The sequence below is a fragment of the Melospiza melodia genome, chromosome 24 (genome assembly GCF_035770615.1).
Source record: "Melospiza melodia melodia isolate bMelMel2 chromosome 24, bMelMel2.pri, whole genome shotgun sequence".
Lineage (NCBI taxonomy): Eukaryota > Metazoa > Chordata > Aves > Passeriformes > Passerellidae > Melospiza > Melospiza melodia.
In genome coordinates this window covers 4207061-4231714 of record NC_086217.1, presented here as the reverse complement: position 1 = coordinate 4231714, position 24654 = coordinate 4207061, and the positions used below count along the sequence as shown (strand labels likewise).

General features: G+C 39.8%; 1 protein-coding gene across 1 annotated transcript; it reads right to left on the bottom strand.

The window, feature by feature from the left end:
- Window positions 1–5424: 5424 nt before the first annotated feature.
- On the bottom strand, window positions 5425–24567 carry MFSD11 (major facilitator superfamily domain containing 11). The gene is made up of 15 exons (XM_063175737.1): window positions 24443–24567; window positions 22798–22972; window positions 22270–22440; window positions 20718–20773; window positions 19658–19765; window positions 19168–19247; window positions 18970–19066; window positions 17251–17309; window positions 15091–15232; window positions 14295–14335; window positions 13491–13556; window positions 11216–11341; window positions 10184–10358; window positions 9051–9186; window positions 5425–8546 (listed from the first exon to the last, which is right to left on the bottom strand). The coding sequence occupies exons 3-15, from the start codon at window positions 22363–22365 to the stop codon at window positions 8379–8381; spliced, it is 1350 nt and encodes a 449-aa protein (XP_063031807.1). The 5' UTR covers window positions 22366–22440; window positions 22798–22972; window positions 24443–24567; the 3' UTR covers window positions 5425–8378.
- Between the last annotated feature and the right edge of the window lie 87 nt (window positions 24568–24654).

The window sequence follows — 24654 nt, the reverse complement described above, 5'->3', positions numbered from 1 at the left end:
TCCATGAGCCTGGAATTCCATCCTCAGCAGACCCACTGGGATCCCCAAGCGCACCTGGCTGCCAAGGCAGGTGGAGCTGCTCAAAACCTGAGGCAGTGCCAGCCCCAGCGAGGGCAACAGGGTGCCCAAACCAGCACCTTCACTAACAGCATTACAAGCACACCAGGATGTGCCTCAGCACAAAGCTGTTTTATCCAGGAAATAAGAAGTCTTGAACATGAACTTTCCAGCCTTGAAGCATTTTAAGCCATCCTCCCCTCACAATTTCCACTACCGGTGGTTTGTTTGTTTGCTGCACAACATCATAAACATTTCTACCAGCTAGGAAACTTAAAATCCAATGCTTTCTGCATGAAGTAAAGCCCAGCATGCATAGTGCCCTCTCCTTGCCTTGGAGTCATTTTCCTTCTGGTTGTCCTGGGTTGTAAGATATGTGTGTATTCTATGTGCCATGTGTTGGAGGTGGGGCAGTTCTCTGCTGTTCATGGGGCAGTTTTCTTTATCTCTCCCACACCCAACACTCCTTCCAGGAGATCTCTTCTTTTAATGGGCCATTAATTATTAATTATCTTCTGCCCATGGCCAGTGAGTGTCCCTGCAGGGCTGATCCAATCCCAGCACCCCATGGGGAGATGCTCCGCCCAGGGGAGGAGCCAAGCATTCCTGCCTGGATCCAATCTGAGCCTGGCACAGCACAGCAGCCTTTGCCCCCTGCACTGCCAGAGGAGCAGCTTTCTGCTGCCCTGCATGGCCAGAGGGAGCCCAGGCCCATCTGCAGCAGCCCTGGAGCTGCAGAGGAAAACTCCCCCCTTGTGCAGGATCCCTGCTGCAGCAGAGCCACAGCTGGCACTGCAGGAGGGCTGAGCCCCCATGGGATGGGGCTGGGACACCTCTCTGGCACACAGGGGGGCAGGGTTGGATTCGTCAGATTCAGACTCTCAGTGACTTGTTTTCTGGGATTTTTTTTATACTATTGCCTTTGTAATTTTTACTTTTCATAGTACAGCGCTGTTATTCCAATTTCTGTATCTTTGCCTGAGAGCCCCTTAATTTCAAAATTATAATAATTCAGAGGGAGAGGGTTTACATTTTCCATTTCAAGGGAGGCTCCTGCCTCCCTTAGCAGACACCTCTGAATTCAAACCAAGACACCTGTTTCTGTGGAACTGGGAATGTGGGCAGGGACCGTCCCAGCAGATCCCACTGAGCACCCACGGGTGCTCAGCCCTGTCTCTGCCTCTCCCTGTCCCTGCCAAGGGCAGCGCTTCGTGTCTCACTGACATGTCTGAGAATCAGCAGAATTAGGCTCTTGTCAAGTATAATTATTGTAATTACTCATAAATGCCATCAAGATGTGCCTGTGATCGCTGCTCCCTTTCACTTGCAGCGGGGTAAGGGTAGCAGATGAATGCAAGCACTGGAACACTCATTTTTCAGGCTCACTCGTGTCCTATTTTCTCCAAAACTTCCAATTACAGCACAGGTGCCTGTTGAATCCCAGCCCTGCAGGGAGGAAGAGCAGCCAATTCCACGGCTGGGTCACCTCCACACAGAGAAAACACTGAGATGGGAGCAGCAGCTGAACGTGCTGGGCTTGCCCTGTGTCAGGCTGAGCACAGTGACACCACAGTGGTTGATTTTTGACAGAGATTTTATAGGAATAGGCATAATGGGAAGAAAGGCAGTTTAAGACGTTTGGCCTGCAAATTTTAAATGAGCATTTGGAGAAATTGCAGTGAGGGAAAAGGCCGAGCACTCCCTGCTGTGCTTTCCTCCATCAGGCACACGCTGGGAACAGAGCAGGGACACTCCAGCAGCTTCAGATTCTCTCCACTCCTCTGATTTCAGCCCAAAAACTCAGCTCAGAGTTATTTCCAGCTGAGGAAACACCTCCTCAGCACCATCACTCTGCTCTGGAGCTGTGAAACTAATGCTCTGTCAGTCACAATTTTGTGAGCACAAAACAAATAGTGATGTATGGTGGCAAAGCTCCTTTCAACAGCTGATTACACAGATAATAACCTGTTTGGTTTGAGGGGGTTTAGGGATTTTTTTTTACACAGATTAATAATCATAAACTCAGCAGGTCAGGCATTACCACAAGATGAGTGGCTCTGACAACAAGCACTGCATTTAGAAAGGATGCTTAATTGAAGCTAATTTCACTAAGTGACCTTAAATAGCAATTTCCTTTTCATGTGACAGAATGACTAATTTATTTTTTTTTTTCATTTAAGGCACAAACCTTCTATTTTTTCCTCCCTTCACGATTAGCTTTGAAGTGCAAACTCCTGAATCTCCTTTTATCCAAGACCCAAAGGGCTGTGCACAGCAAAAGTTAACCTGCAAGGTTCTTTTCTATTTGCTTACATAAAGGATTGTACAGTCAGGTATTGAATACAGATCCTTCCCCTCAGAAATCAGAATGGCAAGGCCATCCAAAGATCACACTGGTGAAACCACAGTGGATTTTGGCCCATCTGCAAATTACTAAATCTTGAGGGGAAACTGCAGCAGGCAGAGTTCATCTGTCTTGGCCTCCTCTTTGTTACCCTGAGCATCTTCATCTCTGCAATTGAATTATTTCATGTATTACCCAGCCAAATGAGAGGCAGCTGTCACCATATTTTCTGAAAAATCCCTCCACTAGGATTACTTCTTCTTCAGATGAGAAGCCTCAGCTTCTTCATGTTTTGCTCCTCTGGAATGTGGTCTGGAGATTGTTTATCCAAACAAATTGTTTTGAATTAATGGCCAATCACAGCCAGCTGTGTTGGACTCTCTGAGTCAGTCACAGGTTTTTATTATTCATCCTTTTCTAGCCTTGTGATGGATCCCTTTTCTCTTTCTTTAGTATAGTTTTAGTATATAATTTCTTATATTTCTTATAAGAGAATAGAAGAATATAATATAATATAATATAATATAATATAATATAATATAATATAATATAATATAATATAATATAATATAATATAATATAATATAATATAATATAATATAATATAATATAATATAATATAATATAATATAATATAATATAATATATCAGCCTTCTGAGAACATGGAGTCAAAGTCTCATCTCTCACCTCATCCTGGGGATGTCACAACACCACAAGGCAGCAGAGCTGTTCCCTGCTGCTCCCTCCATTCCCCTCATTTGCAGGATGGAGCCTGCACTGAATCCTGACTTTGAGCCTGGACAAAGCCCTCCACAGCCACATTTAAATTTAGATAAACAGGACACAATCCATGATTGGTTTTCTGGAGTCTTTCAGACCAGATCACTCAAATGAAAAGGAAAGGAACTGAAATCATAGGAAAGGATACTGGGAAAGGAAACAAATGAAAAAATAGCCCCAAACCAACATTTAGACACTTCCCAACAACAGCATGGGTTTCCTTAGGATGGGGTCTCAAACAGGACAAGGGGACAGGCTAGGGTGAAGCAGCCACTGGTTGCCCTGAGACACTTCACTGGTGTGTCTAAACCAGAATGAAGCATTTCCAAAGGGCTCCTTTCCTTAGCCCTAAACCAACCCCTTCTATTCCCTGAGCTGGCTCTTACAAAGCACTTCCAAAACCATCAGTTCAGACTGTGCCTCCCTCTCCTAAAACAGTGACAAGAGCAATCCCGACAACTTAACGAGCTATTAACAAAAACAATGGCTGTAATTCGCTTTTATTTGCGTGCCTGTGACCACGAAAGGAAGACTCAGTACACTCACTGGAAATTAGATTTCCATTAGGGATAATCACTGTGTGAGCCTGCTCCCAATTATCACCAATTATCAGCGCAAGGACCTACCTTTGAAAGGTAAAAAAGTTGCCACCGTTTAGACTTCTGCACAGTGTCAAAATGTAAATAAAAGAGAAAGGAGAGCTTGGAGGAAGACTCTCAGCAGCTGAGATAACCAACTTAACAGAGGCAGTATGGACTAAATAGAAATCTCAATTTCTAATGCACAAACTCAATTGAACAAAGCACCCCCCTTCATGTCCCCGCTGAGACTAATTCTCACTTCCAGATTTGCTCTTTATTGCGTTTTAAGGAAGTTTTCCCCACTCTTATTGGTGCTTCTCTGTGGTACTAACTCAACCTCTGAAAATAAATTAATCAAGGCACCATTCTGAATTTATCCATGATAATCATGAGTCTCAATTTTACTTTTGAACCAGCATGGTCCTATCAGAAGGGCAAAGTGCTTGTAAAGCAGCAAACTTCCCAGTTGAGCTCCATCTCTAAATCATCCCACCTTTTATTATTTCTGCCTGCATGTTAGACAGGGATCAAGGAAAACATGGTATTAACTGCTGCTGCCATTTAATTAACATTTGTGGGTCTCCAAGGAAAACAGAGGTGTGGATAAAGCCTTCAAACACACATTTCACCAGGAAAATGAATGGTTGTGATGGTGAGGTCGTGCCTTGACTAACACACTTGCACAGTTTGGGTGTTGTGGTTCCTGGCATGATGCTGAACATTTCATTTCCTATTTATACTGGCAGCAAACAATTCATGTTTGCCCTGAAATACAGAATTTAGTGCTCTACTCACTCACCCCTCTGTGCATTAATTGCTGGCACTTAGGCTGGAGTCCAGGGAAGAACATTCATCAGCTGAAGTAAACTTGTGGAATTCCAAGAAGGTCCAGAGGAACTTTGATTAACTCAGTGGTCCTGAACTTATGGCCTTGTACACTTGAATTATTTTTCCATAAATCACAGCAAGCCCCACCAGGAAGCTCTCTCTCCAGTATATTTTAAAATGGTCACAAACATTCAAAGAACTCACCAGCACAAGATTTCTTGTTTCTCATAACTGTACCACAGAAGGGTTTCTGCTAAGATAGGGACCTTGGTCAAGGATTTTTGGGGGTTCTGGTTGTTTGGGATTTTTTTATACCCCTTAAGAGTTTGGCAGTATCTGCACAAAATTATAGATCTGAATTATTTTTTAAAAATTATTTTATAAATGGTTCTCTTATTTATCTCAACTTGCTAACATGGATTGTACCTAATTAAATCAACACAAAAGTAATTAAATTACACAAGACTAAAACCACATCATTAATTAGGAAGGAAGTCCACAGTTCTGGAGATTCTCAGTCCATGCAGCCATGTATCAAAATGAAAACCAACTGGCAAGACAAAATACAGGTATGTTTATATGAGATTCATTGAAGGCTAATTTGTAGCAGTTTATTTGGCACTCAGTTGTCAAGAAGAGCAGTTTTCATTTCCTGTTTAGCATTTGTTTGAAAAACATGAGGATGTGATATTAAATCAAGATATTAAACCTTAGTAACACCCTAAAAGAATGAGGGGAAAAAAATGAAAGAGGACTTTTTAATAAACCAAAGCAACTTCATGTATAATTTTGCTTATAAAGATGAAATCTATAATATAAAACAAACCCACAGATAAAGCAAAATCCATCTTTATTTAACAGTGAGCTCCCAATTCAGATTAACATGAAATTGTGCAAAGGCCACTGAGGTGAAATGAAGGGGCTGCAGCCTCATGGTTGGCAAATGCTGATTAACAGATTAAGAGATGGAATCATAAATGGATGTCAGTGTTACTGCTTTTTATATTGCTACACCAAAAATTTCAACCAAATGAACAGCTGTGTACATTAGAGAGGATCTTTCAGCTCTTGGCATATTAAAGAAATATGAATAAATGAAAAGCAATCATATGTCATCAGCAGCCTGAATAACTGAGGCCTCTCTCTTCAGATCAAATGTCAAAAGCAATACTTATATAGTTAATTGTAAAAAAGAATAGCTGTCCATGATGCAGCTTGGAGAGTGCCATGATTTCTTGTAAATCTTGTCACAGAGCAGTAATACTTCCCTTTAATGACCCTATAAATAGTTCTGAGCAGCTTTCTAAGATTATCTGATACTGAGTCAGACCAGAAGAGAGCAAAATAAAGAAGTACAGCATCAGATTCACAGAGGTACTGAAAACCCACAAGTCCTTGTTCATTAGTGTCCCTCTGAATTGGTTTCAAAATGCTTTTTGAAAGTACATAAACTTAGCACTTTAAATTTGTAATAAAATAGTTCATATAATTCTTATATGGCAAATGAACATCACAGAAGTTCATAATTAAAAGGGGTCAATTTAAAAAGCAACCTCATGAGAGCCATAACCTACTTACAATAAAATGACATTGTTTAAAAAGCACTTTTAAGTTACTCATCACCACAAGATCCAAAAATCATTTTTTCCCCCAAACTGCTCCTTGTGAACTTTCAAGTCTTTCTGCTCTCATTAAGGTGATGGGGAGAACAGGGTTTGGAGGAAAAAAATTCAGTAATTTGCTATTTGAGAAAAAAAAAAGCTCTTTATCCCTTTTGGTACTCTGGAGAAAATGCAAATGTGTAGCAACAAGAGAATTTTAATCAGTGGCAGCACCCTTTAATCCACACATTTGTAGTGCTCAGTATATAAAAATCATATGCTGCAAATTGCAGGATAACAGGAGTGGGAGAGAGAGAGGCTTTGCAGTGCTGCTGGTCCCATTAATCACATATTGATTGAGCACTGAATGCTTTTTCAGGCTGCCTGACAGATTGGAATGGCTCTGGTAACCCCTCACTCAAATCCATGTTCTGCCTCATTCTCTTTTACATCATTCATTAAATCTCCTGGGAATACACAGAAACCTCTCTCTGCTGCTTGTCCTCACAGATTTCTCAGCTTGCTGGATGTTCAGGTGCCCTCCAATCCCCCCCATTAACACCTTGCTGATCTCACAGCAAGAACCTGCTGTGAATTTAAAAATCCCTTTCTCTATCCCTGGGAATTGAAAAATCCCTTTCTCCATCCCTGTAAAAAGATGCCCCTGGGCTGTTTGGCTGTGCTGCACTCGTGACACTGCTCCTGGAGAGCAGAAGTGACAGCAAATGTCACAGGAGATGCCACCCTCCCTCCCCAGGGTTAACCTTGGCAGCTCCTACAGGGTTACAACACGTGGGAGCTACTGACATGTGAAACAGTCTTTTTAAAATTGTCTTTAAAGACAAGGCATTAATATTCTGACTGGGCATAAAAGCAGGTTGGTGAATTGTACTTTTCTAAAAATAGCTCCATGGAGTGTCTAAAAACACCTCCTGAGTGTTCCATGCCTGCTCTCTGCCCACCAAACACAACTGCAGAGTTTTATGTAGGCAGATGAAGTCAGGGTGAGCTGCAGTCACTGCCTGTTACATCACCTACAACAGTTCTGGATTAAAATTCAGTTACTGTGCCTGTAACCTTGCTTTCTTATTTGGTGGAGTAAGATTACACTTCAATTACACTTCAATTTTCCCAAAACAGACTGAGTAAAACAACTTAGGACAAGTGTTTCAGGTAATGCAGTAGAATAAACACTGCAATATTGTTCTGACAGTTCACATTCTGGGACTATTTCTGTTTTTAAAAATTGTCTTAGTGCTCCCATCACAGATTTCCATCATTGATGAAAATGCTACTGAACTCAAAAGAATTATTTGAGATTCTGAGAGGGAAGCTCTGGATTATGATCCTTCATAAAGCAATACCCTGAGGAAGGCTCAGCACCTTTCCCAACACAGCTCAATTCTGAGATGCTGAGCCAGAAGCTGTTTTCCACCATCAATATCCCAGCCTTAAGAAGGCCAAGGGTGATTTCTTCAAATTCTTGTAAAAATCTATCATGTCACACTATAACCTGATTGACTTCTTTACAGAAAAAAAAAATTAAAACCAGCAAACCCAAAAAAGCCCACAACAGAAAAAAAACCAACCAAACAAAAAAACCCCACGGACCTGACAACTTAAGCACATGAAATAGATTAACAAATGGTTGGGAAACAAGGAGCTGAGGGAAACAGAATAAGGCAACATTTCCCACAGAAATACTTCCTCACATCTAATTGTTGAAAAATTCAATGCCAAATTGATTTCTCAGCTGTGCAGACATGATCTGCAATATAATCTACCTTATAAAAATATCACTCATTCAATATAGGAATTCAAATGTCTGCAGAACTAGAATATAGGAAAAATAATTTAAGAGACAAAACCCCAAACGAATTCTGTAGTGCATGGTAGAGTGAAATTAGGCAATTACATTCTGAAAGGGACATCTCAGAAGAGAATTGTTCAATACATGGTTCCCTACATTTCCTTCCATTCCCAACAGCAGATTTTTAACAACACAATACCACGCTCAGATGGCCAAAGCAAGGAATAAAAGCCTTTCAAATGTGGCATGATTTTCCCCTCCTATTTCACATTCAGTTGCACTGAAGCAGCAGCTTCCTCCAGCTCAACCTCTGCAGCAACTTTTCACCTTTTTGACACTTCCCCAGCCCCGTGTGCTGTTCCTCCTGGCACAGGGATCAGATGCTGCTGTAGTCAGAGCCACGGGCAGCCAGGGCTGCTGCTGCTCCCCACTCCACGGTGAAGAAGGTGATTGTTCCAAAGAAACCCACCAGCACCATGATCAGGAGCTGCCACTGCAGCAGGAAATAGTTGCTGTAGAAATAGGCAACTGCAGCACAGATGGACTGAGAGGAAAAACAAAGGGAAAAGATTATCAGTGGGGATTTCCAGGCTGGTGCTGCTACAGAAGGATTATCAAAGTGACACAGAGACAGTTTAATATGAAGCTCTCAGAATGCTTTTGTAGTAGATAGAGAATCTTAAGGCTTCATTATACCTCAACATATGTCTCAGCATGTCCCACAACAGATTTAGTTTTTACTTGTTATTTAAACAGCATCCAACTGTAGAAAATGATCACCAAACTCCAAAGTGTTTGTAGCATTGCAAGCTGGTATATCAAATGGTAAAACCACTACCAAAATCTCTGGTATTTCAAACCACTTTGTCTAGAAACAACACAGACAAAGCTTTAAGAAACTGTTTCCAGCTTCACAAAACTATTTTTCACCAAAATTCAGCATGAAATAATGTGCAGAGACATTTTTTTCAGCTGATTAAAAAGCCCAACCCAGTAATTCAGTAGCATCCCAACAATCCTGCTTCCAAAAAGCTGTGTTAGGCAATACCTGGACAAACTTAAAGATGGCAAAGGCAGGAGCACTGTCCTCTGAATACAGGAATCCCAAAATGCTGAGGAGCTGGGTGTTGAAGCAGCTGTCCCCCAGCCCCAGCAGGAAGCTGCAGAGCATGGCCACCTCTTTGCTGAAGGAGAAAGTAATTCCAATTTAAAAGCCATTCCTTCAAACAGCTCACACATCTATAAAGTGTTTCTGGCAGGCTTATTTGGAAAGTGGGAATGGAAGAAAGTTATCACACTTCTAATTTCCCCAGAAAAGAGCTGGGAATGCCTGACTTGGCAAAAGGAGTGATTTCAGCAGCTTTAATTTCTTGAATGCCAAGACTTCTGTTACTGTTACCTGCAGTCAATTCTGCACTGAATTAGAATCACTAAAATAAGGTTTCAGTGCTTGGAGCCACAAAACCCACACAGCAGTGATTAAAAGCTGAGGCACATGGTGAGTTCAAAAATCTGCAGGAATGTTAGAGAAATACCAATTCATTTGGCAGAAAAATATTCCAGCTAAGAGCAGTCACCTGCACAGGCACAAATGCTTAGAATGCAAGGTAGCAGCTGGGTCTGCAAAACTGACAGCACAGGATTTTCACACAAATTGGTCAAAATACAGCCCAAAAGAAAGTTGTAATGATGAGATAAGAAAGCTTTCTATACTCTTCCCCCAAACACTGAGTGCTGTAAGGGACAGGCTGCAGTCACATCAAGTGGAATTTGACAAAAAGCACTGGAAGACTTTAAAAACCAGAGCAACAGGGCAAGGCTGGTGCTCCCTGATGTAAAGCTGAGCCCAAGACTGTTTTAAAATAAACTGAATTCTTAACACTCACTACAATAGATGCTGGTCTTGCTATTGTGCTACATGTCAGAAACATCAGTTGCCAAGTGACACAACTGCTATTATTCATCCCCAGGCTTTTTATTCTTATGCCATTCAAGTTCCTAAATTGGGTGCACACTGGTGGAATATCTACCTTGAACAAAAACAGAATTCCTGAAAGCTTCTTCCAGGGAGTTAGTCACTACACAGAAAAAAAAAAAAAAACTTCAAGAAATTTTCTGCAGAGAAACAATCTGTTTTATGCACCTCCTGAGTTACCAAAGGCAAAAAAAAATCCCACATACCTTGGAATCATATAAGCAACTTGATCTGTTCCTTCCATAGGAGCAATGGGGGCATCATTTGGCATGTTGAAAAAAATCAAATAAAAGGCAATGAAATGGACAAGGATGCCCAGCATCACCACTGGGTTCCTGCCAGAGCGACTCCTCTTGCTCAGCAAGCCAAAGATTCCTCCCCCTGCAGGAGCAGAAAAAAGGAGAGAATTCCATCAGAAGTGGAGATTTAAATACTGACAATTTAAATTATAAACGTTCCCACATCGGATAACAAAGATTGACTGACATGCAAACAGCCCCAAGGAGTTTGCCAGGGAAATGGGGCAGGAGATTGATCAGATGGGGGCTGATGAACATATTTCAGCTTTTGGCAAGTATTTAACCAGCAGCTCAGTATTGCAACATCACTAAGTGGAAATAGACAGCCTGTGCTCAGCTCTTAATTGAAACACATGCAACTCAATGGATCTGAGCTGCTAATGAACAGTGGTTTTTTGCTAAACACCTCAGTGCTTGAGTCTACAGAAAAAAAGAAACATTTACTTAATGAATATTACCTGTAGCCAGATTTATTCAAATATCACATCTCATTTAACACAAGCAAACTTTTTAAAGGAAGAAATCCTTTAAGAAATGCTTAGTGTAAGCATTTATTCAAAAATTTTAAAATTATGTCACTCAAGAAGTAATAAAAATGCAAACATAATACTATTTAAAATAGCAAAATGGTTTCAATTCCCTAATAACACTGCAGCCCACTGTTTCTCACGTTTGAAGTCTCTCTATTCCTCCACAGAGGAATGCAGAATATTAGAATTGGTTTACATCCACTTCACACAGTGTAAGGTATAATTCACAGTGCAGTGAGGAACCACAGTGCCAATTCTATTGCTGCTCTTTCATTTTATGTTCACATAATTATTGCTGGAAGCTCCAAACACACCAAAAAAACACAAAACACAAGAAAATTAAAATAAATGTAATAACTGCATCAGCCTAATCGTTTTTGTTGTCAAAAGGTAGCAAGTTTAGACTCACCCAAGATTTCTCCAACACCAATAAAAATACCAGAGAGACCAATCAGGCTTTTCTCTTCACTGCCAAACCTGTTCACAGCACCAATGCAGGTTCCATACACTCCAGAAAAGAATGTTAACACCAAACCTTGGAAGAAAACCAGACAGAACTGATAGATGCACTCTCATAAAAGTCATGAAAAAATCTTTATGTCTAAAGGCTGTTTTGCCCTCAGGTATCTTTCAAATCAAATATTTAAATTAGATGTGGGTAATAAAAGCAAAGAGGGAATTTTAAATGATGTAATTATTATATTCTTCTATACCAGTTCCTAAAAACCACATTAGCAAAGTGACACTAATTGGTGTCACAGGCACCCAGGTTCAGGGCTGCTACTCTTGACCCAACACCTAAAATGTTTATATTCAACAATATAGAAAATATAGGTTTATAATAAATATATATGTTTATATTTTGTTATATTAAACAAATATAAACCTACAGTTTGTATTTCTACTTCTACAAAACCTCTGGAATTTTATCAAATAAAAAATGCCATGTGAAATAACACAAATTAACTGAAATTATTATTAACATTTATTTACATTATATATTACATTTATTAACATTATTATTAACATTTAACAAATTATTAACAAAATTAACTGAAAAAATAAGGCACAATTTCATTTAAGGATTTCCCCCCCCACTTCAAGTTATGGCATTCCCAAAAGTCCCTGCAGGCTCAAATACCAATAAGGAGCTAAGAATCCTAAAATTAACTTTTTTATACATACATAATGAATTTAAGCTGAGAAAGAACAACTGCCCTAAATTCTCTGTTTTAAACTGTTTTAAAACAGTTTTAAATTCTGAACAACTGTTTTAAATTTTCTTTCCTCCTTTCTATTGCCATTAGTGTGAGGAAAGGTGACACCACTGCCTCAGGTAACATTACCATGAGCAACCATTAATTTAAAAATCTAAACTCAATAAAAAAGTGTATTTAAAACAACACAAAATGTTACTCCTAAACAAAGAAAAACAGCTTCAAATGAAACTTTCTAATTTATATCCTTTGCTTTTTGGCTACAGCCAAATGCTGGTATAGCTCACCCTGCCCTGCCTGGATGAACTGCATGGCTTCAATAACAAGGGTGCACTTGGAGCATCTTAATTCCAGTAATTTTGGAATAAAAACCCTCGTTGGCCTCAGGGAATTTTCTGTTTTCCTACAGAAAGTAGCAACACCAGCCCAGATCCAGAAGATGGCAGCAGATATTTTTTTCCCCCAGTCTGGACTGAGTTATTTTTATGCCACCTGTAAAGCCAAATTTCAGGATATTCAGGCAAAACCTGACTCCCTTCCCTTGTTATCTTGCTCCACATTCCCATCCCCAGAGGAATTAATGTGAATTAATCTGGGTTAACACAACACTGGAGATGCTGTGAAGTCATTTGTAACTCAGATTAGTGGCTGGAGCAGCCCAACTCCAGAGTTACTCCTGCTATTTCTCTACCAGGAGTTGCTGCAAACTGCAATGTTGATATTTTGATCACAATTACATTTTTCTTTTCACATAACAATAATTTTTCCTAACGGTGACTCAGAGCTTGGGTTCTGAAAGTACATCTATTTTATAAAAAAACCTAATTTGAGCATGAAAAAAACTATATCTGAAGCCAAATAAGGAGAAAGAAATGCCCCCCAAAAAAAACCTTAAGTATTTTATAGGGGTTTTTTTGGTGGAAGAATCACTTATATTGCAAAAATACATTTTTATTTTACAACTCATACATTGGTCCAAGGATGGCAGACCAAGTTTAACTGAAAGTTGCTAAAAAGGGTGAGAACTCTTGCCACAGCAAATCCTATTGATAAAAACAGCTGGAAATTACTAAACTGATTCCAAATTGAACCAAGACTAAAATGAAGAGCATTGGGAACCTCTTAATGAAGGGATGATGTACAAACATTCTTTTAATTCAAATGCAATACAGCTGCATTAAACAAACAATCTCCAATCTATTGATAGTGCAATATCAAATCCCATAAAAGCCAGCTCTGTAAATTTTGCCTCTCACTTTGGGACCCAGAACTTTACTGAACCAGCACCTGCAGGTTTGGATGCACCCCTGCTCCTTCCCAGGACACAAAAATGTCATGAGTAACCCAAAAATAATTAAAATATCCAAATAATGTGTTCAGAGATATGGATTAAAATTCCAGACTGTTGTTAAAATTCCAAACAATGCCCTGCCAGTGCTCCATGGTGAAATTCTGCTGGCTTCATACCTGTGTAGGCTGTGGTAACACTGAGAAGCAGCATCTCTTTGGTGAAGCTCAGTGTAATAGATTTCTCTGTAAGGAAACAATAAAGAAAATTAATAAAACTTCTGAGGATACTACTAAGATAATCTTCAGTTACTTTTGCTCTTTGCTTAAAGCAAGAATTGGTTATTATACAAACTGTGTATTAAAGTTTAATTTACTGTTTATTACAGCAGAGTGTCAAATAAACCAACTTAAATCTGCCATCTAGAAGAAATGTGCCATCCAAAAATTGTATTTTGTAAGAAATGCAGTGGGGGAAATATTAAAGAGGAGATACACAGTTTTCAATTATCAGACAATTTTCTGCTCTCTGTATTTTTGTGCTCTCAGTTCATGGCAACTGTCTCCTAAAAGGATAAATAGATTTTCAGTGAAGATCTCCACATCCTCACAATAAACTTAACAGTCTCAGGCAGAACACATCAAGCTTCAAAGGGAACTGCAGATGTTTCAGTTCTAAACTGTTAACTGGTGACAAAATCAAACAACCTATTTGACTTCTTTTTATCTTCATATGTTTGCTGGTTTTTATTTTTCAGTCTCACTGCCTCTCCCAAGGAGTAACCTGCTCCTTTTGTGCTCACTGTTGTAAAGCAGTTTGGCTCTGAGTCACATCAAAGGAGGAACACTCCAAATCTCTCCTGGACCACTCAGGTATGTGATTGAAGTGGTTTGTACATGATCACATCATCAGCACAAACACAGAGAGCTGGCAAGGAGATGCCAGGTTCTGCTGAAGCAACTCTTATGTGAAATTGTACTTACTGAAGGCAGCCACTGCTCTCATCATTTTGTTTCGTGCAGACCTGGGTAAACAAATTATTTGGTCAAAATGGAAGAGAATAATCACTTTATTGCTGTGCTGGAAGGCACCTTCATTTTTCAAACTTTCTGTACATTTTCTACTGGAATATGCCAACGTATTTTTTAAAGTTTCTGAGATCTAAGGTAACCACAAAATCTATTTGCTGCCTGCACTGGTGAATGCTTGCTTAATAGAATCTTTCTTTTGAACATTTTTAGCTTTCAACATTTTTTCCACAGGCATGCTCACTGATGTTTTTCTAACATCTTCATTGTTCTTTAAATAAAGCAAAAATATTTAAGCTGATGCCTTAGGCAAAATTGCACTGAATCTGTGTAACTGTGCATTTCTAATGTATTTATCAGGGTGGAATATATACTTAGAGAAGACAGGAAAAAAACATGTTCCAGTTTGTAAAACAACCTATAAAAAAGGAGTATTTTCTGTTTATTCCAGCCTTTCAAATGGGCTGATGAGGGCAAGATAAATAATAATCAGTGGAGAAGAGGTGAAGTTTATCTTTTGCAAGGCACTTGCTTATCAAAGGAAAAAACTTCATGTGCAGTACTGAACTTCACCCTTGAGAATATGCCTTATCAATAATATTATTTCTCATTGTTAAAACACAGACACTTTTGTGTTAAATCTGTGAATCCACCAGATTGCTGATAAGATTCCTGTTCCCAGCACAGAGGGGAAGTGAATGCACAGTGTTCCTCTGGAGCTGTGACAACATTTATTGCCATCAACACTTACGAGCTCTCCCCCAGGATTTCATTAGTGGAATCATCATCCCCTGGAGCTTTTGTGTCCTCTTGTTTCCTAATCAGAAAGAACAGAACTGTGCCCACAAGACTGATAACAGTCAGAGCAATGAAGACAGTTCTGCGATCGCTCTCTGTGGAAAAACAAACAAGAGCCATAACCAGATGTGCAGAAGAGATCCAAACCAATCCAGCTACCTTCCAACAACTAACACACACATGCTACAGTGTTGAACACACACTAATTTTCCAGCTTACCTTCCACATGGAGCTGCTGGCAAACTCCTGTCTCAGTTTTATGGTGCTAATAAAATATCAGCAAATTAAAGAGGTCCCTCGCATTCTCTGCCATGCAAAGGCAATGACCAAGGAGCAGCCAATTAAAGGAAGTGCATAAATTATTAGCAGAAGAAAGTACATTTTTGAATATTTCTGTAATTCAGACTGGACACAAACTGCCCCAAACCCCTTCAGATACCTAAGAGAATCTCTTGACCAGCATCAGAACCATGACATGATAAACTGTAGGCACTAAAACCACCAAAACCTCAGTAACTGTCACAGCAGCTGGAGGGGACAATTCTGCTAAAAAGCTGGTTACTGCAGCACAGTCACAGTCACATTTAATGCAAAAGCCACCCCCAGTTACCAGCATTAAGCAGGGAAAAAAGCAAATAACAGCAAAGAGTTGTGACTGAACTAATGCATGACCCTGAAGATATTACCTATGCTTGTATTTACCTCCCCCTTGCAAACTTGTCCTAAAAATAACTTGGGTATGATCACAGATCCAAAAAGAGAAGGTGTGCTACACAGCTTGAAATGACTCTGCTACTTTTATATAGGTAGTAAAATAAGATTTGATTTTTAAATGTGATTTGATTTTTAAACGCTGTTAGGATTTCATATAAAATTTTCCAATAAAGAGGAATCTCAAGACATTTAAGATGGAGGGATGTGTAAGAGCAGAACTGCCTCATAGTTAATTGCTCTATTCTGTGGTGAGCAGAGCAGTGAAGTTTGGAATGCACAGAATTTGAGACCCTTCCCCAGGTTCAAAGTGTCTCCAGTATTTCCAGCAACACTTAAACCTTTGATTTACAGGTGAGAGAATGCAGAAAATGACCTTTAAATTTAGCCAGTGTGTCATTACCAAACCTGTATCTGTGGAGAACCTGAAAAGATGGGGCTAACAGAAACAAGAAGTGAACTGTTCTCTCTGTTCTGTTATTTCTGAAACCTGATAATTATCATTTAAAAGTCAACATCTTATTCCTGATTGACTTAAGCAGAATTAAATCATCTGTTAAAAGAACTGACCATTCAAGTAGATATTCAACATTAGGACTAAATAAGGAAAATTATCAGCAATTATAGAACAGGAGAATCAAACTTACCTGTTTACAGAGCACTGCCTTCCCAGCAGCACTCATTTTTGATTATTAAAATTTATTTTCACCACTTTTCTTAGTGAATTTCCACCCCTCTACTTTCCTTGGCCTGAACAGTTGACAGAAATCTTTGGTTTAAAACCAGATTATTGACATTGTGTGGCTCAAGAACATGAATAAAGTCTACTGTTACTCAGTTCCTGCTCTTTGCCAGTCAAGCACAACATCAAATGGAAAAAATACAGCATTAATTACAATCCCATCAGGAAGTTCATCTCATAAACTCTGCCAAGAAAGAAAGAGAGCTCTTTCTCCACCTTCCCAGCAGTGCCGCCTCATCTCAGCCACTGCCCCCAACAGTGCTTTGTGCCAGCACATTTAATGCAGACATGAAGTAAAAACTGAGATGGTTTTCCTTTATTTTCCTTTATTTCATAGCTTTATCAATCTCCAGTATGATTTAAAGAACCCTCCACACCAGGAGCTTACTTTGGAATAGCACAGTGTGTACATTATTACACATACAGCCAGAACACTTTCCCCAGGTGAATTTTGGCACAAATGTGTCTGCACAGGGAAAATCCCACAGTAGCTGCTGTGGGAAATCTCCGAGAAGAGACTACCTACAATAAACTGGGAGGAAAAACAAAAAAAAAGTTCTGCTTTTGTATAAGCTTCCTGCCACTTTGGATTTCATTATTTCATCTGTTAATCCATGCTACTGTGTTTAAAGGTTGGCCACATAAACAAGCAGTACCCACCTGATATGTGAGTTTTTCCTTGCCAAGCCAAGTATATGTACAGATTTCCAAAAATCAAGCTGAAAACAAAAAGAATAAAGGTCAACAATACATTCTATGAAAATATTAGGGTACTAACACCACATTATTACTATTTTATACAACAACAACATCTCAAAGCTGTGCAATCGTGAAAGAAATAAAGACATGAGTCACTCTCCATGTCAACTGCTTCTATATAAAACTCAAACAAATTTGAGGATTCTGCCCCAAAATGCTGGCTATTCGTTTTTATCCATCAAGACACAAGGTGGTGGCAAAAATGAAGAAATCTGCATCTAAGCTGCTTCTAATTTTGGAAGCATGTAGGTTAGAAAGCTGACATATTTCTGGAGGTGATTTTGTAATACTTCCTCTGCAGGGTCATGTGTTTTGTCTGAAGGATTGTTCAGCTCAAGGAAATTCTGTGTCCCTAACTACCATTTCCCAAAATACAGTCATTCTGAATAAATGATTTTGAACAGTTTTAAAGCTAATTTTCTTCTTATTAACCCATGTATTTTACTCACTGTAAAACCCACAATCAGGTGGGTTTGTGAATTTGGTACTCTGATAACATACTGAGGGGTTAATTCTGGAACTGAAAACTTTAGAAACACAAAGTTTGACAAATGCATGCTGCTTTAGGCTGATGTTCTCCCAACCCTGGATCCCATCCCCACAGCAGCATGAGCAATGCAGGCTCAGCACCCTCAGCATTTCTGCAGTTCATTCCCCTGGTTATCTCCCAGATATATATTCTGGGAGAATAATCAGAACTGCTGCATTAGAGGTGGCAAAAGAATCTCTCTTCAGGAACTATGTGTGCACCTGTCTCCCATGAATTTTGATTCCTTTTCAATCCTGCTCACACCATCCAACTCTACACACTCCCAAGGCTGCAAGCTCCAAAAATGTAATCACCCACTGTAAAAAGCACTTTATCTGTCTCAAACCAGTCCCTCCCTACTCTCACCCAGTGACCCCAGTTCAGCACAGCAGCATTTTGTGAGCAATAGTTCCACACTCAGCTCCCCTGCTGCCCACATTTTGGGGATAATCATCCTCAGCTGCTCTTCCTCCACAGGAAAGAGTCCCAACCTTTTCGGTTTCTCCTCAAGCCATCAGCTCTATCTTCCTGTATAATTTCAATTTTTTTTTCTATGTCCTAATGGTATTACACTCCCACGAGAGGCATTAACTATCTCTGCACAAAACACTTAATGGCCACAACACAGCATTCCCTGCCTTGTTCTCACTGCCCTTCTTGATGCTGAGCTTTTTGCTGATTTTTTTTCAGTTGAGCAGCACTCAAAGTTTAATATCAGAAAGCCACCAAAAACAAGATTTCTCTTCTGGCTTCTGACTGCCAGGTCCAACTTTAGTATCTTCACCTTGGCAGTGAGAACCAGCTTTTCCCTCATTAAAGGACACAAATTGGAACAGCCCTCCACAACCAAAATTGCTGTTACATCCCTCAAATGCTCCCCTAACAGAAATATATATTTTTAGCAGCTGAGATTGCAATACTCAGCTTTCTTTCATTCCCTGTTCTGTAATGCACAGCACCAATAAAAACATTGCTTCCATCTCTCCTTCCCACTGACTGCAAGGTCCCAGGGGAGTCATTTTCAACGCAAAATGTGTAAAAAGGCAGAATGTGTGCACAACCAAAAAAATTAATTAACAAATAAAGTTTACCTGAATTGTAGGAGTGCCCAAAATATTCCACTGTTCCTTCCAATGGTGTTTTCATCAGAATTTTCAGTCAAGCAATTTCCCTGGGCTGTCCAGAGGACTGAAACAGACAGAATATATTGTTCAGGAAATAAAAATATTTTAAAGGCATATTCAAATCTCATTAAAAAAAACAGTCAGCAGAGTAAGAACAATGCTTACCAGCAGCTGCAATGCCAATAAGCACAGAGGCAGTGTAGAAAGCCCATGTGGCTGGCTGGATGAAGACTGCAATGTACAGGCTGGAACAGAAGAGATCAGGGCATTGAATACTGACCTAAAGTGGACAATGCTCTTTAACAATCAGATTAAAGCACTTAGGTGCTTCTAAATCAGCTACTCTCTCCTAAGGAATGTTGAAAAACAGGTTGTATGTGAAAAATCTTTTCACCCTTCTAAGCACATAGAATTTTTAAAATATTGTTATTAATCTGAGAGCATAACCTCAATTCCACAGTCAGCAAAGTCTGGAAATGCTGTGGAAAAAAATGTGTTGTTTCCAGTACTCTGCAGTTAAACACCTGGGGTATCTCTGTGAGAGGCTTTGCTTAGCCAGTACAATTTCATGTATGGCACAGGAGCCTTAGATGGGAAAAAAAAAATTTAAAAATATTTCCAAGGAAGCAGGAAAAAACTCAAAATTAATACTTACCTATAAAACACACCACTAATAACCATAGAGAATTGAGGTCCCACTATTGCAACCAGGGAAGGTGATATAAGATTTGATGCAGACAATACTCCATAAATAATGGACATGCTACAAAAATAAAAAAAAAAAGAGTGTTAAATACTTAAAATAAAATATAGGCTAAAATATGACTTAAGAGTGATCAGTGGATTTCAAAATATCAAGTTAAGTACATACATAACTTAACAGCAAAGCTTCAATGGTTCATTTCCCTACTTTCTTCTGTTCCCTTCACCCATGTGGGAATTCAGGAGTGAACAGTATTCCCTGGATTGCTGAGTAGAGTCCCAAACTACTGCAGGCAATGACATCTTGGAATTTACAGCAGGCATTTGTCAAACTGCCTGAACAGCAGTTATTGTATTTTGTACCTGTAAGTCTAGAGGAGAATGTTCTAGAACCTCATTTATCTGCCAGTGAGGTTTTCATCTTCTGCCAGATACACCACAGAAATTTTACAAACATATTTTGTGCCAGTGGCATTTTTAGTTTAAATTAAGACAGTAAACCCTTCAAAGGAGCAATGAAGTTTTCCTACAGGACAGATTAATTTGGAATGCAAAAGGTCCCTGATCATGCCTGACAAGTTTGACTCAATGAGAATGGTTTTTTGTGGCTTTGCTTGTCTTTCTGACTGCTCCTTTCACATTTGAGCTGTATTTCCTGAGAGCTGATCCACACCACCTGTCCTACACAAACACCACGTACAAAAGCAAACAACCAAGGCCTGAGTTGGCAGTTTTATTTATTTTTAAACTTCCACCTTCTTCACCTCCTAAGACAAATGTTGAGAATGTGATGACAGTGGTTTTTCACCCTACAAAGAAAACATGCAAACCAGATATGTAGTTCAACTGGAAATAATTCAGAGCAGAGCTGTGAGAAGCCTGTTTTAAACTGCTTTAAGTGTGTCAATAAATTATGAAGTCAGCAGAACTCTGCAATCTCTTGAGAGTGTCTCTCTGCTGTAACTAAGTTCACCCTGCAAGGAGCAAAGTAAGAAGAAAATCTGTGTAATTACCTCGTGTAGCCACTGCCATGGAAGTCTGTGTTGTTTAAATTTGTGATAACAGTTTGCTGTGAGGAGAAGATCATACATTGTAATATGTCAGAATCTATCTTGTATTTTGAAAAACACCTTGGTTTGAAGTCAGTATCAAACATTAGAATTATTCATTAATAGACACTACAAAGAATTTAAAATGTTAATTACAACTCACACCACCTCCACAACAAAGATGCAGGAGATACTTGGCAAGGAAACATCTATGTTTGAAGAAGAAATTAGTATTTTATTACTAAATCATAATTTTATAAGTTAGCTAAAATACTTCACAAAACTTCTGTTTCACTTAAGACCTTTCTTATGTAGATAGGTATGACTATCTTAATTATAAAAGTGGGGAAAAAAGGAGAAGCTTCAGAATAATCTTGACTTAACTATGAATCTCTGCTAAGAGTTTCCACTCTTTTCAGCTTCCCATTATTTCCCTATTCCTTTTTTTCCCCTTGAATCAGCTTTAGTGATCATGAGACCATGCAGTCAGTTGGACTGCCAGGCAGATCTGATTGAAAGTCACTTGCACAGACTTTTATGACGATGAATTACATGACTGCATGATCACAAAGTCCAATTCAGTGAGGTGCTGAATTCATTGCAGAATTTCTGAGATCATTGGGCTGCCCTTGAGAGCTCACAGAAAGTATCACACTGCACTGGAACTTACAAAAACTACCCCAAGTAGTTATTTATGTAATATTTCTGTCTTATTCTGTAATACACTGTCTAAATATTTCTGTAATTTTCTGTGATGCAGTGAAGGACATTTATCTATCTGAACCCAGCAAGGATCCTTCTTGCATGCAAGAAAAGAGCTGTAAACCCTGTGGGCTCAAAGGGGATGTTGAAATCTAACTGCCCTGCAGGAGCAGAACTAACAGTACAGCTCAGGAAGTTAAAGGGCTAAACCTGGCAGTAACACACGTCTACAAATTTAAATAGTAACAGCAAATTTGGATTATGCTGTGCTCAATTTTTGCTCTGCAAAGAGATACTAAAGAGCAGCAAGTACCTCCTTCAGCTGGAAGGTGACTTGGCAGTTTAGTAATTGTAGAAATCTGTTTGTCAGGTGTTATCCTCATACTCCCCCTCAATATCTAGTTTGTTAGATTATGAAAATCCCGTTAATAATAGCATGGTTAATAATAACTTAGGCAAATATTTTGAAAGGGACAATACAGAGTATGCAAGGCTCAGTGTAATTCAATTGTCTAACACCACAAGTGTTAAAGCAGACATTATTTTAAACCTCAAACATTTTATAAGAGTATTTTTCTACTTCCCAAGCAATCAGGCTCAGTTTTATTTGTAGCTATGCTATCATAAAAAGATAACCTGCTGAATTATTTGGTTAAACACATTAATCTACTTCAAACTAAACCAAAAAAAGATAAATGTCAAAGTATTATGCACATTAGGAAATCCCAAATAAAGCAACATTAGAGCACACAAAAGACAAGCCAGGATAAATAACTGAGACAGAAACGTGGCACGAATTGAAAGTGACACCTACCGCGATATTTCCACAGGATTGGAAAGCAGTGAATATAAACATAAACGAGACTCCCAAAATAATGATGTTGAAAAGCTTTTTTCCTTCTGGAGACATTTTGTGTATTTTTCCCAGGTCCTCAGCTTCAGTCTGGAAAAACTCTTTTTTCTTTTAAAAGTTTCCTCTTAACCTCTGTTTTTAAAAAAAAAAAAAAAGCATAAAAGAAAGCAAGCTTCAAAAATAATGACTACTTAGGGTTACTTATTAGCTACTAGAAAATATCAATTAATCAAGAATCCTGGAAACCTCTTAAATAATATGCAACAAAACTTGAAAAATAAGAAGGTGTGGTACAAAAGGTGAAGCCCAGGATTGTCTCTACCTGTTCCCATGAGGTTTTAGGGCTGAAAATTATTACTTAGGGCTACTTATTAGTTACCAGAAAATATCAATTAATCAAGAATCCTGGAAACCTTTTGAATAATATGCAACAAAACTTGAAAAATAAGAAGGTGTGGTACAAAAGGTGAAGTCCAGGATTGTCTCTACCTGTTCCCATGAGGTTTTGGGGCTGACTGCAGGCTGTTACTCCATGGCATCCCTTTCCCAATATCGAGCAGGTGAATGGGCTCAGCTTCTCGGCATTGCTGAAATCAGAATTGCGCTCCCCGGCCTCTCAATCACCTGACGAAGGGAGGATGAGCCGCTCGTACATTTCCATGTCCTGCACAGGAAATAAAGAACATTTCAGTGCCTGGATCAGCTGACCCAGCCCGATGTGAGAGCCCTTGTGCACTATGGGAAATGCAGTTTTGGCAAAGCAACCTTTTTCCTGTTTAAAGCGGTGAAAATGTCCCAGCCCTTAAAATAAAGTTATTTGTACCAGTTTTTCAGATTTGTAATTTCTCGGCACTAGATAACACCTGGCAAAAAATAATAATAATAATTTTTAAAAAATTAAAAACACACACACACAAAAAAACCCCAAAACCTTACAAACCAAACCAAAAAATAAAAACCCCACTCAACGACAGAATCATGGAATCACAGACTGGTGAAATTTTTGATGGAAAGGGACCTTAAAGTCCATCTCATCCCACCCCTGCCATGGGCAGGGACACCTTCGCCAGGACCAGGATGCTCCAAGCCCACTCCAACCTGGCCTTGAACACCTCCAGGGATGGAAGTGATACTATTAATCTTTTACTTCACAGTATTTCTAAATAATCAATTTAAGATTAATTGATCTTCGAGTCTTGAAGATCTCTGTTAAAACATCAGCAAAATTGAGAGAGGATCAGGCATTGATCAAATGGCCACTTTTTCCTGTTACCATCCTTTGTCTGTTCTGTTGAGCATCTGGGATTGGAGAATTCAACTAAATCAGTTCTACTTTAATGCTGGCCAAAAGGACAGAGAAGGAAATGCAGAACTGATTGATGTAAATGACAAATCACATTTTACCTCTGCTGTCTACAGTAAAGGGTTTAAAGAAACAGAGGTCTCAAAGGGAGAAAAGGATATTGGCCCAGGAGTTAGAAGGGCTTGTTGAGAGAGTTCAAACTAGATCTGAAGTGGGATAAGGTTTGCTTGACAAACCTGATCACCTTCTGTGATGAAACAACTGCATGGACGCATGAGGGAGGGCAGTGGATACTATCCATCTTGACTCCAGCAAAGTTTTCAACACTGTGTTTCACAACACCCTCCTGGAGAAGCTCAGCATGGGATGAGTGGGCAGTGAGATGATTGAGCACTGGCCGAATGGAAAATCCCACTCATAATCAGTGGCACTGGGTGCGTTTGCAAATCTCCCACAGCACGAACCTGCACAGTGGGCCGGTGTGCGGATGATTTTAGCATTTCCCTGCTCGGCTCACACAGGCAACCGAGGAGCCGGTGGGAAGCGGATCCACCGCGGCACATCCAGAGCGGCCGGGGCCTCGGAGGCTTCCCCGGGCACCGCAGCGATGAAGGAGAGCCCGCGGAGAGCCCGCTCCGGGCTGCCCGGCCCCTCACAGCCGCCACAGGCACGCAGCGGAGTGTGGGCAGGAAAGGCACGGAGCTCGCACAGCAGCCGCACCGGGAGAACCGCTGTGGCAGACGCCAGCCCTATTCCCCTCACGGCTCTCCCCTCCACGTCCGCCATTTTAAACCGTCCCCGCCCGCCCGCGCCACAAGTCATTCACTTCACCATCGTTTTTTTTCCCTCGGTGGGGTTTTGTCGCCTCTCTCCCTCTCCCACACACACTGCTGTGTCCTAATTTTTTATTGTTGCGGCTATTTTGGGGTGGTTTATTTACGGTTTTCAACACACATTGTTCAAAAATTTCCCCGCCTCCACCGAGCTCTTCCGGGTCACGGCGGCGGCGTTTTAACAACCACTTTCCAACTGCCGGGCGAATT